Below are 19,037 nucleotides of genomic sequence, written 5' to 3'. Positions count from 1 at the left end.
AATGACGTTTAATATTATATAACTTTGATACATTAATAGTATTATTACATATCAAGCAGATTATTTTATCTTTTATTTCACAGCAAAAATATTCTAATTCTCATTTTACTTGGAATATTCTATGTTCATCAGCGATTTTTCGTTTAATTTTACTACCACTTGGTTTTTATATAGACATACTGAATACAAAGGGCTGGAATAAACACGGTTAACGTTAAAAAGTTAACGAAAATTTATTCTTTCCACAAGAGATAAATCAAAATGCTGAAATATTTCTTCAAAAATATTCTAACAACATCACAAAATGTCAAATGTTTAGCAAAAATCAATTCAAAACAGAGAAACTATTCTATCTCACAGCGAAATCGCTACAAATCAATCCCAGCATTAAGTAAACAAACAGTTCGCTAGAATTACAGCTACTACTGAGATGAGTTGTTTGTTCTCGGCTTTTATAAGCTTTATAATTAATTTCTCGAATATACTGGAAACATCTATAAATATCTGGATTTTTGTGGATGGCAACAGCAATTACGAGATATTTATTTATTAGGTATTAAATGCACGCGCTGTTCTATTTTTAACCTTCCAACGCAGCTGTCTTTTCAAAAATCGTCTGCATTGCTAAGGCAACATGAAGCAAATCTAATTACAATTCTAAGTAAAAAAAACTAAATAAATATATAACTATGAAATCCATAACAATATGAATTAAGTAATAATTAATAATAAAGCAAAGTGCATGCACGTTCATGCACCAATATATCGTACAAAATTATGATTGGAAAACTGAGACCATGAGTTCGGCCACATTCGGCTATCGGGGGATGCGTACAAGTTCTGAGTGCACGTGTCCCCCAAAAGCCGAAGGTAGCTGAATGCAAGCTACTCACACGCATTTTAAATTTAAGTTGTGTGTGTGTCAGCTCGCTGTGAGTAATCTAACAACACTGAATAAATTATCGTTAATTACTTAGCAGTAAACATTTCATTTTTTTCTTCGTCGATATGTTATTTTATTATTATATATTATTATATGCCGATATATTGGCCGGGCCGCAAAAATATTTTTTGTGGGTCGCATGCGGCCCGTGGGCCGCAAGTTTGACATCCTTGGGTTAGAGTAATGCAGAGAACGGGGGGAAAAGCAATTTCCGGGAGTATGATTCACCATCTGATGTTGCATATAAGCAAGAAAAGTTGTTTATTTAGTTTCGGCTTTGGTATGGGAAAAAAAATCACGTTCATTAAAAAAAAAGGGGGAAAAAAAGCACTAAAAGCAAAAAATAAGCACTAAAAATAAAAAAATAAGAGCTTTAAAGAAAAAGTAAGCACCTATAAGAGCCTTTATATTTTATTTTCAAATATAAGGACTTATAAGCACTTGTAAGGACCGCTACGAACCCTGAATACTGATACGAACATTTTGTCAGAGACTGAGCCCACTTAATGCCTGCCTTTCACTTACCGTGAAAGATTTTGTTACTTCTTTTTTGTAGTCTTTCTTGTATTATTTTTATTAATATCAAAGTTTATCAATGTATTTTGTCAATTAAAACTTTGGAATAATTTCAATAATGCTTCTGAAAATTATTTCTAAACTTAAGCAATTTTTTTTTTACATATTTTCATGTAAAGGAAAAAGATTATTAAATGCTTATTTTAACATATATGATAGTTTAAGTAATACTCTAAAATAGTAATCAAAATTATGACGTTAGGATTCCCAAACCCCTAAAGTTAGGTTTAGCGATGAAAAAAAACGCCATCCTGTGAGAAGATTCCTTTTGATACCCATCCATTCCAATGGAACGTCTTAAACAGAAGTTCGTCTCAAAAGGGTTAAATCTTCATAAGAAATTCTACAGATTTCTGCAATAGAGTAAAACAGTTCAAATCAAATAAAAATAAATAACAAAATTAAATTCTGCAAATTTAATTTTTATTTCCTTCTATTATCAATTTTCTTTTCCTTCCACACTTAATGATCCACTATTTTTCTAAATGGTGCATTTGAGAGAAATCTAAATTCAGTCTTTATTTTCACTAGTTAATTTAATATCCTTTTGCATTCAGCAATGATCTGGACAAAATTTAAAACTGACTGTACAGACAGTTTTAGATATTTAGCCTTGCCATAGCCATTCCAGAAAATCCTGGAGTTGCAACTGTTTACCAATACACTTTTCTTTTGAAATTTAACCAAATTGGAAAACAAAAATTAGGTTATGGGAGTCTCTCAATTTTACTAGCAAATATGGCAAGATGTGCAACAGAAACTGGAGGAAAACTGAAACTGGGAAAAGACTGAATGAAAGACAGATTCAATAATTAATTTAAAAAAATGTTAATTAATTTTAACTTCTTAAATTCTGCTAAAAAATCAACTTCTAGCTAATATGACTCAAGTCACTAAGCTGACACTATGAATTAGACTCAGGAAAGCTGGTATTTGCAACATAATTCAGTGATACATGGCATCTTAACCACAATATGCCTATAAAATCTTAAATTTAAAAATACCTCGTTTGATTTTTCATGCCAATTAAACTTCAGAGCCCCTTTATCTGAGCCTATGACTTTTCCTGCCCTTCCATTATCAGGGTACTGTACTTTCGTATCATACTGCCTGTCATGTTTCTTCTTGCCAGAAATTTGCAAATACAAAAAATGTAAAGTATATATAATAATTAAAAAAAAAAAAAAAAGAAAGAAAGAAACAGCTACTGCAGACCCACTTATGGAATAAAACAGAAAAAAAAAAAAAAAAAAAAAAAAAAAAAAAAAGAGAGAGAGAGAGAGAGAGAAAGAAAAAGAAAGAAAAGAAGGGGGGAAAAAAACATTAAGAGTTTTACACATTTTGGAGAGAAAGAGATTTTAATTAATCATTAACACAATTTTGACAAATGCCAAAAGTCAAACTCAGCAACTGAAAAAAAGCTCTGATTATTTTCAGCTGAACAATTGTTAAAAGAATATCTATATAAGTAACAGCAATAAACCTTCTAATTACTCAGCTTCTGACACAAACATTTTTGTTCTTTAAATGTAAAGTTTTTCTGTTCAACTCAGTTTTGCTGATGTATTTTAAATGCGGATAAGAAAGTAATGACAGTAATTCCCCCAAGAATTAAAATATGATATTATTAAAATATGATTTAAAGATAAACAAAGAATTTTTCAAAAAGAGAAAAAATATTTGAAATTTGAGCTTGTGCAGAATGTATGTAATTTGATAAATAAATAAAAAGATGATGATAGGTAAAAATAAGATTATAGCAAATGTAATTAACAGAAAAATTTCCTTTACAATGGTCTCAAAGCTTTATTGATAACAAAAGGCTAAATTACAGCAATTAAAATGATCTCATATAAGATCACAAACAAGAGTGTGAAGAAAAAAACAAAGAAAAAAGTATCAAGAGGTAAAAAGAAATTCTCTTTACTTTATTTTATATGATAAAGTAATAATACTTAATAATTAAACCTATATATACCAAAGTAACATGACTGAACTCATTAGATTCATGTTCATCTACTTTAATTACACAAAATATTTCTGAACTTTCACATAACTTATAGCAACAAGTTGCAAAAATATGCTTTACAAAAAAGTATTATATTAGCTAATTTTGTTACTCTTTCAGATTCATAACATCACATATGAGCATTTACAAAGTAAATAATACCATTAATGTCCAGACTTTGCATCAGACAGGAGTGTATCTAGTTCACCACACAGTGACAATTCTTTTAAAATATCTAAGCCGCCAACGAGTTCTCCATTTATATACAACTGAGGATATGTTGGCCAGTTTGAAAATTTCTTTAGACCTAAAAATATAAGAAGGATTCTTAGAATATTCATCACAGCTGCATTTGTGATATAAATTTATATAATCAATCAAATTGAAACAAAAAGCTAAGCTATATGGTAGTCAACGTTACATAGAAATTAAGGAAGAGAAAGTTTATTTTAGTCTGGATCATAAGAAAGCAATATTTTTATTATATATTTCCTATATATTTTTGCCATAATAAATGGCAGAATTCCAACTATCCAGATTGAAGCCACAGCTTTTAAGAATAACAGGAATACTTGGTTTCCTCCTTTTTTTTTCTGTATGCTAAACCATGTCTTTACCATAAAGCAACAGTTTACCATACTGCTTTTGCTAATACAGGAATCCGGACCTCAAAACCACCAACAACTTTTTGTTGCAGGCTTTACGCATGTGCATTTGATTCCCCCCTCCGAGCATAATAAAACATCTGGAGAGTCCAGGTTCTTAATTTCACTTTTACTCTAAATAAAATACCTTGTTATTGAAGAAACAATCATTTTAGCCTAGATTTGTACAATCAGTAATTTGGCTCTGTTGCTGCATATCTGCTTGGCATACATCTTAATGCGAAAGATTCCACACAGATACATCGTTGATCTGATGCCAGCCTGGTGAATCATTATTTATTATACTTTCCTTTCATCACCACATGTTTATCAACACATAACAACTTGACAAGACAAATTCAATAATGACTCATGTAGCGATGCCTAAACAATTTTTTTATGCTAGTAATTGAATAATAAAGGGGTGTGGTAACCTTTTATGTTGACATTGCACTTGGCGATGATTACAGATTTAAGTTAAATGCACTAAAAAATGTTGACGAGAAAAAATTTACCAAAACTTTCTTTGCATATGCTAAAAATAGATTTTGTTAATGATGCTCATAGACCCAAAGTTTGCATTTAGGACTATTTAAATTAAAAATAGCTGATTTGCTATTCCCATAAACCCAGAACCAGCCCCAGGGTTCGTACGGCCGCATTCAATCACAGAATTTAGCTATCGATCGCCTGCCTTTTACACACTTTTGACATTCTTATGGCTACGCTGTCACGATGAGTACACATCTTTCGCCTTTTGGCACATTTTCATTCAGCCAGATAAGCTGTACTCTGGGTGATATCCCGGCAATGCTTGCACAGATTAGATTCTTAGCATGCTTTCCTGGTGTAGTGGTCTGCATGCTCGGCGCGTATTCCAGAAGTCCGTGGTTCAATTCCCGACGAGGGCATGGCTCATTTTTCAAGTCTCTTGCTTCCAAAAAATCCTAATGTTTCTACAATTTAAGGTAACAGTAAATTCAAATGTAAAATTTATATTCAAATAAACTAGTAGCAAAAAGCTACACAAATCAGTTTAATGTGAAGTTGATTCAAAACTTAACCGGCACGGAATTCAACAATCAGCAATTATAATGCATGACCAAAGACTATAAATCGTATCTTATCTAGCAACCTAGTAACATGGCCTCGAGTGGCAACATGTTTTGTTTTACTAAACTAAAAACATCACCTTAAATATAAGCGAACAAAGTTTGTATACTGGTGGGAAAATGGAAGGGAAAAGTGACAGTAAAGATCCCAAACTTAAAATAAGGGAACTTTACATTATACTTGGTTTCCCTGATTAATTATCCACTACATGAAATAGTGTACAGTACAAAGTCCGAAATCCGGACGTCCAACATCCGGAATGATCTAAAATCTTCACCTCAAAATCAGCAATAACGTTTTTTTCGTAGGCTTTACACATGCGCATTTTATTCCGCCCTCCTCAAAAATAATAAAACATCTAGAGAGTCCCGTTTCTTAATTTCACTTCGATACTAAATAAAACACCTTGTTATTGAAGATACAATCATTTTAGCATAAATTTGTACGATCAGTAGTTTGGCTCCGTTGCTGCGTATCTGCTTGGCACACATCTCAAACCGAAACATGTCACATAGATACATCATTGATCTGACACCAACCGGGCGAATCATTATTTATTATACTTTCCTTTCATCACCGCATGTTTATCAACACATAACAACTTGAGCAGTGACTCATGTAGGGATGCCTAAACAATTTTTTTATGCTAGTAATTTAATAATAAAGGAGTACCATAACCTTTTATGCTGACATTATGCTTGGCGATGATTACAGATTTAAGTTAAATGTGCTAAAAATTTTTAACGACAATAAATTTAACAAAAATTTCTTTCCATATGCTAAAAAAAGATTTTGTTGATGGTACTCATAGACCCAAAGATTACATTTAGGGCTATTTGAATTAAGAATAACTGATTTGTTATTCACATAAACCCAGAACCAGCGCCAGGGCTCGTATAGCCACACCGGGTCGCAGAACTTAGGACCCACAGAGATTGCATCAGGTGGTAAGGTATCCTCAATAAGGATTAAGTATATGTAGGAATTTATTTATTCAGGAAAATGTGCAAGAAATGGACATAAGTACAATAAATAACTAAACTAATACAATTCAGGCTTAATTGTCTCAGTGCATGATAGAAGCAAGATAAAATTTAACAGAACAACTTGTCATTAGTCATCAAGCTCATGATGCATAGCCAAATATGTATAGTGAACAACAGCTAAATTTGATGATGATAGTCATGAATTTTAAAGGTTTTCGGATATCACACAACAAAGGTGAAATTTTTCAATTAACGTATTTTGTAAACAAATGTGGAGAAACGGTAATAAATGAAGATGATATAAAAGAAGTTTTTTATTGTGATGACAAAGCTTCTCAATCATCAATCGATTAATGAATGACGAAATCTGTAGTACGGTTGTAGATCCAGAAAATACAGCTACCGATAGTGAAGAAAGTGACAGAGAAGTTACTAAGGCAGTTACAGGACATCAACAATGTAACTGAACAAGAGATTATGCCTGTTTACAGAATTAAAGAGAAAATATTAGCACAAAAATGGAAGCAACTTAAATAAATTAAATTTAAAGAAATGTTTAATAAGGTAAACAAATATAAATATTAAGCCTCTTTTTTTTTTATAAATTTTTATACTCTTTAGATCATAAATACTTTATTATTTCATATTTTTAATTTCATAATTTCTACAGGCCATCTTACTAGATTTAAACTGATGATCTATTATCCGGAAAAATCCCAAATCCGGAATTGCCAAAGTCCCGACGAGTCCGGATTTCGGACTTTGTACTGCATTAGTTTATCACATTTGATTTTAACAAAACTATATGGTTAAAAATAATAAAATATTTTAGACAAAAAATTGAAATTCATAATTAATAAATTTCAACTAATTGCAACAAAGAATTTTAAAACCAAAACATTTCAAACAAGCAAATTCCCATTTCAAAAAATTAAAGAAAAATAAACCAAAACAGAAGAGAAATTTACATATAATTACTTTTCACTAAATGCTTAATTTATTGAATTCTTACTAATTATTTTGCATATATAAATGTCTTCAGTTATTAATTGTATAAATTGGAAAATCAGTTATTAAAAGCCATCTTAATATAACTGGATAACTGAATTAACATAAACATTATGTGATTTAATTTTCAAGCTGAACTACGCTTAAGGCAAAAAAAATTATAATTTTCAGATCATCTTTAAAGATTTTAGCTGAATAATTGGTATAATTAAAACACTTTCCTAATGACTGCTACATTTTTTAAACTGGAACGTACTCAAAGTAATTCATTTCAAATAAAAAATTACTTAACTTTACAATTTATATAACATAATGACTAATTTTATTAACATTAGATTTCATTGTTTTAATTAAACAAATTAAAAATGGGATACTTCATTGTTTTGTTTTATGCTGTGCAATTAAAATGAAAACAAGAGAACAAATTACCTTCTCGAACATCAAAATCTTCCAAAATATCAAATGTTTCATATTTTGCATTATGAGAATCTAACAGAGCTATAACTTGTTTGCTAAAACCTAGAAAACAATTCATATTAATAAGCTCTCTAACAAACATTAATGTCTGATTAACAGGTCCTGTTAAAAGAAAGTCAAATTTGTTTAACATGAAATGATGGAAAAATTATCAAAAAAACCTTCAGTACAAAGCAAAACTGTCTACATAAATTACAAAAAGTGAAACAAAAATGCATGGAGTTAATACTGATAGCTGAAGTATTCTGTTGAAAAGCAAAAAGTTCGTACCACCTTTTTTATAAGAGTTTGAACTCATTTAAGTTTTCTTATAAGTATTGTTTTTAAATATTATTTGTAACTTAATTTCTAATGTTTGTTTTCCCTTTACTTACAGAGTGTTATTTTTATTTTGAATACTGGTTTAATTTATGTAACCAAATAAAGTTATTCTCCCAATTAAATGGCTGAAAGTACAGGTAAATTGTTACACAGATGCAGAATGCTGGTTGATTATGGATTTTTGAGGAACTGTCTAGCTTCATACATATTGTTTGATTAACTAAAACTTTATTGCATTTTTCTGTTTTTTCTCCTACTTGCCAACCTATGACACAAGTAGTTTTCTGCTAATTATTATATGGATTTTCCTCCTTTCTTTGGTCTTTTTTCCATTTTATTTCTCTTTGGATTAATGGCGATGGGATAATTTGAGTTAACTGTGGATTTAAACCCTAATATTAGCCTAATTAAATGAGATTTAACTGTATTTGTAAAATGAACAATAAATGATAATCTTAAAACTGAAAGTGAGTTATTTCAAAATTACATGAAATGTAATTTTGAAATAACTCACTTTCAGTTTTAAGTGAAGTCATGCTAATTTAAATGAGATCAAATAAGTTAATAAAACAAATGCTTGACAATTTACACTTGCATCCAAAATAAATAGAATCAGCACATTATGCTGAATTTCCAAGAAAACTATTGGACAGATTTTTTTAATGAAATTTAGTATGAATATACATTTATAACAGAAAGAGACCTATCATTCAGAACTCATTTTATGTACGAATCATTATCAATAAAAGCTCTGACAGCAGGGATGTCTAAAATCCACATTGTAATATCGAACTGAAAATGAATCTAAGATGGAGTATTTTTCCCTTTCACAGTCAGATGGCATTGCTTTGTATCATGGGATACTGAACAGGAGGCAGCTGAGGTGTCCCCATGGCAGTAAATCTCACTCCTGCAATAAGACAGATTATAACTCTGCGATGGTTCTTGGAGGCGGATGGCAACATGCAATTGTCCTCCTAAGAGTATTTCAAACATGCTCTATAGGGCTAAGGTCAGGAGATCTTGCAGGCCAATGTGGTGAAAATCCTCATTTTCCAAGAAATCTTTGACCAGCTGAGCCCTATATGAACAAGCGCTGTATTCCATTTACAAGAACTCAGACCCAACTATATTCCCAAAATATCAAGCATAGGGATATAAGAACTCTACCTCATAGCAGTCAGGGAAACTTTTGTCAAGCACATTCAAGGGTGTATCACTGTCCAACATAATGCCAGCCAAAACCATTACACCTCCAAAATTATAACAATTTTGTTTCTGCTGAAGAAGACATAGTATCATGTTCCAGGGTTTTTCTAGATACAGGTATGCTGAGAATAAGCATCCCAGCTGAATCTTGATTCATCTGTAAAAAGAACAGTGCTCCACTAAAGTCTGGTCCAAAGTACACGTTGCCTGCACCATAAAGAACACACTCTCTTGTGTGCTGCAGTGAGCAGGATAAAAACAGCAGGTCTTCTGGCATAGAGCCCTATCTCATGAAGCCTTTGAGCAATTGGAGACAGTGAAACTCTGATTTCAGTAGCAGCATACAGCTCGTGTCAGAGAGCTGTGAAGCTGTAACAGCGCTGTGTTGGAAAGTGCCAAATAATGATCCTCATTTGTTGAGAGTCGACCTTGTCCAGGAATTTTCAACATGGATCCAGTGCTTTGAAACTTTTTCCACAAACTGCAAATGACACAAGTTGTTACACTGAGCTCTGTAGCCACCTACACTTTTGATTGGCCTGCCTCCAATCTACCAACAATTCTCCATTTGTCCCCCATATGTTCATGGTTACTCATCTTATCTGATGTGTTATAAAATTTATCCAACTTTCAGAAGAAACATGGAGAATGTCAAAAAGCAGTACAAGCACAAATCACAAAAAAAACCTTGTGTGCTTATATCCCCTACACAATCACAGGTTCACAGACACACATGTACACTTACGTATTCGATTCTGATATTTACATAATTCTTTTGGTGGCATAATTAGCACCTTTGGTTCAGTACTTTTTTAAAAAATAGACATAATTTGCAAATTCTCTTAATTTTTTTACAATTTACATAACAACATATACAGTGAGAAGAAGTGCTTTTCCCTGTTGAATTCAGATTTGTATACTGTGCTTTCAGAATAAAAATTAAATAAAAGGTAATTAGATAAGCTTTGCTTATTTATTCATTAGCAAAGAACTAATTTCATTTATTATAATGAACATGAGGTAAACGGGAGAAATTAAAAAAAAAAATCCTCCAAATATTTTAAGAAAATTAAATTTTTAGATTAAATATGCATCAAAAATAACCTATTGACCAAGAATAAAATAAATGGGACTAAAATATATAAAAATTACCATTACTCCTTTAATACTAAGTTTTTCATATATGCTAGTTCATGCAGAAAATTTATGTTACATATGTTATATATAAGGGGTGTTTTAATGAAAAAGTACAAAACATCGTAATCTTTTGCATAATGTAGTGAGACATCTAAGGAACCAAATGTAGTGTTCAACGTGGTTGTACGCATGTGCAAACACCCATACATTAGGCCGGAGTGAAGCAGGCAGTTGTAAGTTCCATCCAATCCATGCAGCAGTGTGTGTGATAACATCTTGGTGTTCACACTGCAAAATTGGACGATTGAGAAACAGCGAAATATTATCAGATTTCTGACTATGGAAGGGGTTAAACCGGGAGATATTCATCACTGGATAGTGGCCATATATGGAGCAAACTGTGTGTCCAATAAGTCAGTGAGAATGTGGAGTGCCAATTTTCGTGATGTTTCAGTGATGACCTGAGATCAGGCCGAGAGAAAACAGTAATCACAGCCGAACTCAATCACAAGGTGAACGACTTGGTGAGAATTGACATCTTAAAGAAAAGCACTTCAACTTGGACGAGGAGTTGAAGGACACAGTGGAGGACTGGCTCCTGTCACAGCTACAATTCTGGGAAGAGGAACATGAAACAGTGGGATAGATGTGCTCAGGCCTGTGGTGATTTCGTTTGAATAAAGACTTCAGTATACCCATAGTGTTGTTCCGTACCTTTTCATTTGAACACCCTAATAGCTTGAAATTTCTACATACTAGTTAATATTTTAACTTAGCATGATATATTTTTAAACAAGGCATAATAATTTAAGTCTTTCCACTTTTCAATGTTTTGCAGTACAACCTATGAGAAAAACACACAAATTTCATTTGCTTTCATTATTTTCTACATGAAAATGGATGTAAACTGTTCAATATAATGAATGATTAATTTCCAGTGCTACTATACTTATAATATTGTCATAAAAATTACAACAAGAATTGTAGAATTTCCATAAAGTCAAGAACATTCATATTAATGGAGAGTTTGTTGGAGTAGATAGAGGAATTTTTTTTAATACCAGTTCTGCAAAATGATTCGTATTACAAAGAGGCTTCTTTTCACATAGTACAATTTGTTAAATGTTAAGGTAGAGACTTCCACAGTTATTGATGTCACTATTCAAATCATCCTCCAAAATTAAGCATGCAAACTACACATTAAATAGAACTTAAATTGCTACTATTTTATTTGCAATTAATATTTAATTAATAAAATATTCAGCAATTTTAACAGTTTATTTTATGACTGATTGATGACACCTATGAAGGGGAATAAACTGTTTATAAAATAAGCTTTTATTTAAAACTCATAAAATAGTAAATGAAAAATAATTTATCATGAAGTTTAATGCAATGTTTCCCAACGTGGGACCCCCCTCAACAAGGGGGCAGTTTGATTGTTAAGGGAGCAATTTGAAAATGAATTCGTCCAGAGTTTAAGTGGACAAGGGACATTTAAATTTCCAAATTTTTTTCAAGAAGGCTAAATTTCATTTCCCCCCCAAAAAAAATAAAGAATAATGTAAAAAAAAGTTTTTAAATTTTAAGTGATGCAAGTGATGCATTTTAAATTGCAGTGCATTTTAAATATTCTATAAATAATTTTTGCTTTAGGCATGGACTTTTAAAAGGCATTTAAATAGGTGACATTTTGTGCACATGTCAGCCAATGAATTCATTTTATTTTTTACTGTAGAAATGGCAACAGGTATATTATTCTTCCCTTGAATGGCAACCACTTTGTTTATATTTAGTGGTGTGATAAGGTTTTTTCATTGATCTTACATTAATACTTTCAGCCCTTAGTGAAATGCAAGTAAGAAAAAAGTTTGTTATTATTCAGAGTTAAAATCTGGTTTTATACCCGCTATAGGCAATGAGTGGTCTCCTTCTTGTCTTTTATGTGAACAATGTCTGACCAATGAATAAATGAAAGGAGGTTGTCTAGAGGCACATTTGAAGGCGAAAGATAATGCTCATATTAATTCAGATTTGAATTATTTTCAAACTTTCCAGAAAATTTTGAAAAAAGTATAACATTAAAGTCTCCATTTACTGCTCATAATGCAAGTGTTAATCGTACTCTTCAGACTAGTTATCAAATTTCATTACTCGTCGCTAAATCTGGGTAAAGTCATACTATAGAGGAGAATTTAATCAAAACTCGTGGCCTGTGGCCACCTAACAGAAGTAGGTTTGGTTTCGTTTCTTTTGTTTACGTAATTACGACAAAGACAGAGAACTGTTTGCATAAAGGAAGGGATACCTTCGTGGAGGACTTTCATAGGAAATATGTATCATATACACGTCACACATGCAGCCACTCCATTCGCAGGGTTAAAAATTCTGACCAAACTACCAGTGCTCAGTAACTTTACCATTTGGATGCTGCTGGGGCTAGCAGAAATAGGGTGACCATTTTACTTAAATAGAATGAGGAGTTAGTGCATACAAGAATGTCTGTTAGTATGTGGAACCTATTGAACCTACTTTAGTAAATTCTACTTTTAGCAATAACAGTTGTTGCTAGAGTTCGATGTCTTACACCTTCTTTTGAGCCGAAAGGAGCATAAATTTCGCTTTTTGAAAAATTAGAGCTATGTACACGATAAATATATATTCGAATACACACACATATAATTATGACTTTTTTAGAAATAAAAATTTTGCATTTGTTCAACTGTCTCAATATGGTGAAAAGTGTTAAGTAAAAATGTTTACAAAGACGGGTTCAATACCATTTATAACTGATGTATCGCACTAGTGCGATGTTATCAATTCTGTTGAAATACAGCTGCAACCATCACGATTATATGGCATATCGGTAAAAGCTGGATTCCAAAGGACGGAAGCGATGCAGAGGTGACCAAAAACAGGTCAGTTACTATATGTTTATTTTTATCTCAAGAACAGTGACATGAACTGCCAATTATAGAGGTCATAAATAATTTAAAGTTTTGCTTGTCTTAAAAATTCTCTTTTTTAACTGCTTTTAATAACAAAATAAAATATATTTGCTAAACTAACCCTTCACTGCCAATGTTTCTATAAAAAGTATAATTAAAAAATAACAATAACTTTTATTGCATTATTGAGATTTTTCATGACTGGGAAAGGAAATTTCAGTAGCGGGAGGAGTGAAACAATTTCATAAGGGAAGGAATGCAGCATGATGTGTTGAGTAAAATAGTAATGAAACGTAAAAGTATAAAAAATTTGAAAGAATTAGGAAAAGCGAGATTGGAAAATGAATATCATTAAGTAAACAAGAAAAATGATGTGAAAGTGTTCAAAAGGAACCCCATTGATTAAACGAAGAAGCTTTACGAACAACTTTTGCGGACCCCGTGTTAAGATGTAAGCAAGTGACCATCATACTTAACTAAAATATTTTTTTTTCTTTCAAAAATTAATTCATATTCCCTGACGAGAAATTTCAGTGTTTTTCCAATTTGGGAAATATACACCAAACAACACGATATACATCATACTATGCTAAATTACACAAGAAATAAAAGTGTATATGAGATATTTAAGAATCGAAAAATGACTTTTACTGAAAGATGAAAAAGTGACTTAAATATTGAACCTATGGAGAAGTTGAAAAATTTTGTAATTGATAGTTAAGTTTAAATAATTATTCGGTGTGTGTCAGGTAAACATCACTGTCGGCTTAATGCTCTGTTGACCAAATGTCTTGACAGTTAAATGTTCTGAGGGCTAACTCACTGTGTCGGCTAAATGTCCTGTCGGCCAAATGTCCTTGTTGGCTAAATGTCCTATCGACTAAGTGTCCTGTCAGCTAACTGGTGTTGATTAAGTGTCTCGTCGGTTAAGTGTCACAGAGACAGGAAAACCTGGTAGCTAAAAACATTTTGCCTGTCCTAAATGAAGTACTAAATTCAGTTTTAAAGTGTATCAATGCTATTAAAGATAGTGCCAAATGTGAACTGCTATTCAAGTTATTTTGTGAAGAACAAAATGAAGACTATATGTGACTTCACTCTGAAGTAAGATGGTTGTTAAAAGGGAAATGCTTGAAAAGATTTATGGAACTATTTGATATTCTTAGTTATTTTTTAAGCAACAAAATCTCACTAAATTTAATAAATAATTATTAATACTTAAAATAATATAGAAAAAAATTTCATTAAAATTATTTTGTACTTGGATTTCAGTTCTCCATTATATGTTTTGAAAGTTTACTTTCAAAACATATTGTTGTGCTTGCTTACTAGAACTTTACTTCCACGGACGCCCTCTGGCGAAAGAGACTAAAAGTAGTCAGTTGAATGGCTGACGTGTCTAACAGATGTTGAAACAATAGACTGTCTCCGTATAAATAATGCTTGTAATCATTATAACTTGTAAATATTTTGTAGATATCTTTCATATGAATTAAAATTTCTTAAAAAAGTTTATAGCTGTGTTCCGCGGTGAATCGAATTTCATCATAGAAACGGATACTGACAAGAAGGAAAGAAGGCAGTTCAGGGCAGCCCTATTTAGAAGGTAAGTGAACTTTCACTTATCTATTTAATGATCAAAAAATTTTAATAGTACAAAGTTGATAAAATTTTTAATGTGGCATCCGAACAGGGACTGCCAGTAACTGCGGTTTTCCTAACTATTGAAACTGTCTAAATTGATGTCAGTGATATCGATAATACATAAGTATAAATAATTAGCGAATTGCTGATACTTGTTGAATTATTGAATATTAAACAATGACGGAATTCATTGATACATTGAAAAGGAAACGCGGCCACATAAGGGCTGCCGTTACAAAATTAATTGGCCGAATCAAAACTGAATTACCAAAAACAGAAGTGAATGCAGACGAACTAGAAATTTCCTTAGAACTCTTAAATGAAAAATCGAACAAGTTAAAACAAATAGATGCCGATAAAGAAAAATTAATAGACTTAAAGGATTTAGACCAGGAATTAAACGGTGTTGACGAATATCGTGAAAGAATAACTACATTTAAATACAAAGCTAACAAAAAATTAAAAGAAATTAATATAGAACAACAAAAATTGAATGTGTTAAGAAGCACTGAACAGTTAAGTGAAAGTATTATAAAAAACGTTAAAATCGAAAATCATAATGTGAAGCTTCCTAAACTTACGATTCCGAAGTTTTATGGCGAGAGCTGCGAATGGCTGACATTTTGGAACACTTCTTCATCAGCCATACACCAAAATAAAACGCTTGACGCTATAAGCAAATTTAATTATTTGAAATCCTTTTTGGGAGGTACTGCTTATAACACCATTGACGGTTTCGATTTAATCGAAGAAAATTACGAAACTTCAGTTAAACTCCTCACAGAACGATTTGGAAATAAAGATGTACTGATAAATGCCCATATAGATAAATTACTGAAAATAAGACCTCTAAAAGATTCTAATGACATTCAAAATTTCTGTAAGTTATTCAATTATATACAGAAACATATTCGATGTCTTGAATCATTAAATATAACCTCAGAAACATTTGGAGTTTTATTAACACCTATTTTACTAATTCAGAAGTCAAACAACAAAAATCAGCATTATATTTACAAATGTAATATATAATGCTGATTTTTGTTGTTTGACTTCTGAATTAGTATTTATTCGGCATGTTATTGTATCTTAACACCTATTTTGCTTAAAACATTGCCCGCAGATTTGGTTTTGGAATAAAATAAAACAGTTCGGAAATCAAATTAAGATTTGAATCACCTGGTGGAATTTCTTTCTGAACAGTTAGTTGCACGGGAATGTACATTCCAGACGGTCCAGCGAAAGGCGGCGCCACAAAAGCATAACAAACTGAGTGAAACCAGACCTATTGCGGAACACACAGCTTCGGAGTTGACGAACGCAAGTTTGCGGGGGGCAAACACCATGTGTTTTCTGCGACTCTTCTGATCACGAGTCTATAACTTGTAAACAAGCATCTTTATGGTCTACTGAGAAAAAAAGGGAGAAATGCAAAATGAAAGGAATCTGTTATCGCTGTTTACACCCACGGCACCTTAGCATTAATTGCACTTCTAGAATAAGGTGGTGTGAATTATGTAAACAACGACATGCCACTATAATGTGTTTTAAAAATGAAAACGGAGAAATTAAGGAAGAACAAATTGAAAATAAGGCCTTATCGAATAATTCACCCTATGAAAGTGTAATCTTGCAAACTTTAATTGTCAATGTTTACGGAAATGGTGAAAGCAATTTTATACGAATAATTCTGGATACCGGAAGTAGCAGATCATATATCAGCACATTTCTTGCGGAGAAATTAAAACTAAAATCTTTAGGTCAGGAAAGTGCAACTCATGGGCTTTTTGGAGGGATAGAAAAAAGGGAAAATCACAATAAGTATCTGATTAAGTTAAATAATCCAGAAACAGGATTCACAAGCGAAATGGAAGTTTTGAGCCAAAAAAACCATATGCTCACTTATTCGAAAATTGGAGGATAGGGACTGTATAAAGAAACTAAGAGCTTACAAAATTTTTCCCAGTGATGTAACTAATGAGAATTCCTGTTTATTTGAAAAACACCCTAATGAAATACACATGCTTGTAGGAGCAGATTATGCTGAAAAACTCTTTACAGGGGAAATAAAACACGTAACGGAGAGTTTAGTAGCGATGAATACACACCTTGGTTGGACAATATTAGGGAGAACAAGGGTAAAGGGAAAGAATTTTAATGAAATTCTTTTATCACTACACATTAGTGACAAAAACATTTGTGACTTGTGGTCTCTTGATTCTATCGGAATAACTGAACCAGCTCTTTTGCAAACAAAACAAGAAATAGAAAAGGCTACAGAAAATTATTTCATCCGTACTTTAGAAAGAGATGACGCTGGAAGGTATCAGGTATCACTGCCATGGCTTCAAATTCATCCTGAGTTGCCAGATAATAGAATCCTTGCAGAAAAGCGTCTGAAGTCTTGCGTGAGAATCCTTCAGACTAAGAATTCCTTAGAAGCCTACAAAACTGTTTTAAAGGATTGGGTAGAAGAGGGAATAATTGAACCTATCGATATTTCGGAGGCAGAAAAGATCAAAGGCCATTATCTGCCACATAGAGCAGTGTTTCGGGAAAATTTGACTACCAAAATTCTACCAGTGTTCGATGCATCTGCAAAGGAAAAAAATTCGGTATCTCTGAACGACTGCCTGGAAAAGGGTCCTAATTATCTTGAATTGATCCCCAAAATTTCGAGAGGGGAAGTATGGAGTAAATTCGGATATAAAAAGAGCATTTCTTCAGATAGGTGCGAACCTAGCGGATCGAGATTTTCTCCGGTTCCTATGGTGGGAAAAAGGACAGCCTGAAAAACTGACTATATATCAGCACCGAAGGGTTGTATTCGGCATAAACGCCAGCCCCTTTTTACTTGCTGCCACGATTAACAACCATTTGGAAAATGTACCAAAACATCAGGAAATAGCTTCAAAGCTAAAGAAAGCCATGTATGGGGATAACTGCGTAGCGAGCGTGGAATTAATTAAAGAATTAAACTCATTTATCAAAGGATCTAGAGAAATAATGGCTACTGCAAAATTTGACCTAAGAGATTGGAAACATAATTGACTTAAAAATGAAACTTCAATTCTAAACCTTTCTGATAAAGATTATGAAGATGTTGTGTCAGTATTGGGATTGAAATGGGACTTGTTTGACGATACTTTGTCTTGTCACGTAAAATATGAAGAAAACCCTGTATTGAGCAAAAGATCTGTTCTTTCCGAATTGAGTAAAATCTTTGACCCAATTGGGTTTACTAGTCCAGTTACTCTCATGCCTAAATTGATTCTGCAAGAGTGCTGGAAACAGAAAATTAACTGGGATACTAATCTGCCGAATGATCTAGCAAGGAAATTTTTCACATGGTCATCTCAGTTAAAATATTTGAAAGACATCAAAATTTCTAGATTGCTTCCCAAAATAGACGAAAGTACCACTCTGCATGTATTTTCGGACGCAAGCAAGGACGCGTATGCGACCTGCATTTTCCTCAGACACAGCGGTGAGAGTGGAGTCACTTGTCAATTGATACAATCTAAAGCGAGAGTTGCTCCCCTAAAAGCACTCACCATACCTCGACTAGAGATACTCGCTTGCACTATTGGAGCCAGGCTCTCTCATACAATAAGAGAAGACTTGAAACTAAAAGAGGTTCCAGTTTTTTACTGGACGGATTCCACAAATGCTCTCTTTTGGATAAAACAGAAAGAAAATTGGTCCACTTTTGTAGCCAATTGAGTAAATGAGATTTGAAAATTGAGTAACCCAGATCACTGGCCCTCACATTCTCGGAAAGTTTAATCCTTTGGATTTGCCATCACGCGGTTGCTCTGCAAAAGAATTGAGGAAATCTGAATGGTGGAAAGGACCAGCTTGGATTTATCGACCTCCAGAAGAGTGGCCTATAGCAGATGGAGAACATCCTGACTTCGATATAGTAAATGGAGAGAGAAAACGAACTGTGGTTTCAGCCAGCAATAACACGAGTACAGATAAATTTAACCTTTTTGACAATATTTCAAAATTCGAAAAGATCAT

The 19,037-nt window shown here is 32.5% G+C and overlaps 1 protein-coding gene across 5 annotated transcripts in view; it reads right to left on the bottom strand.

Moving 5' to 3' along the window:
• Window positions 1-19,037, bottom strand: part of Grx3 (Glutaredoxin 3) — a 71,523-nt gene that overhangs the window by 8,410 nt on the left and 44,076 nt on the right. For 4 of the 5 annotated variants that reach the window (XM_035362284.2, XM_035362308.2, XM_035362293.2 and 1 more), the window contains 2 exons: window positions 7,708-7,797; window positions 3,690-3,834 (listed from right to left, as the gene is read on the bottom strand). In XM_035362284.2, the coding sequence (XP_035218175.1) occupies window positions 3,692-3,834; window positions 7,708-7,797 (233 nt within the window). In that variant the 3' untranslated portion in view covers window positions 3,690-3,691. The remainder of the gene's footprint in view (window positions 1-3,689; window positions 3,835-7,707; window positions 7,798-19,037) is intronic. The other variant, XM_035362301.2, reaches the window with a different exon arrangement.

The sequence above is a fragment of the Stegodyphus dumicola genome, chromosome 2 (assembly GCF_044657685.1).
Source record: "Stegodyphus dumicola isolate Sdum_Otavi_A_Nest chromosome 2, ASM4465768v1".
NCBI lineage: Eukaryota > Metazoa > Arthropoda > Arachnida > Araneae > Eresidae > Stegodyphus > Stegodyphus dumicola.
Note: the sequence above shows the minus strand (reverse complement) of the source record. Positions and strands in the feature narration are given on the sequence as shown.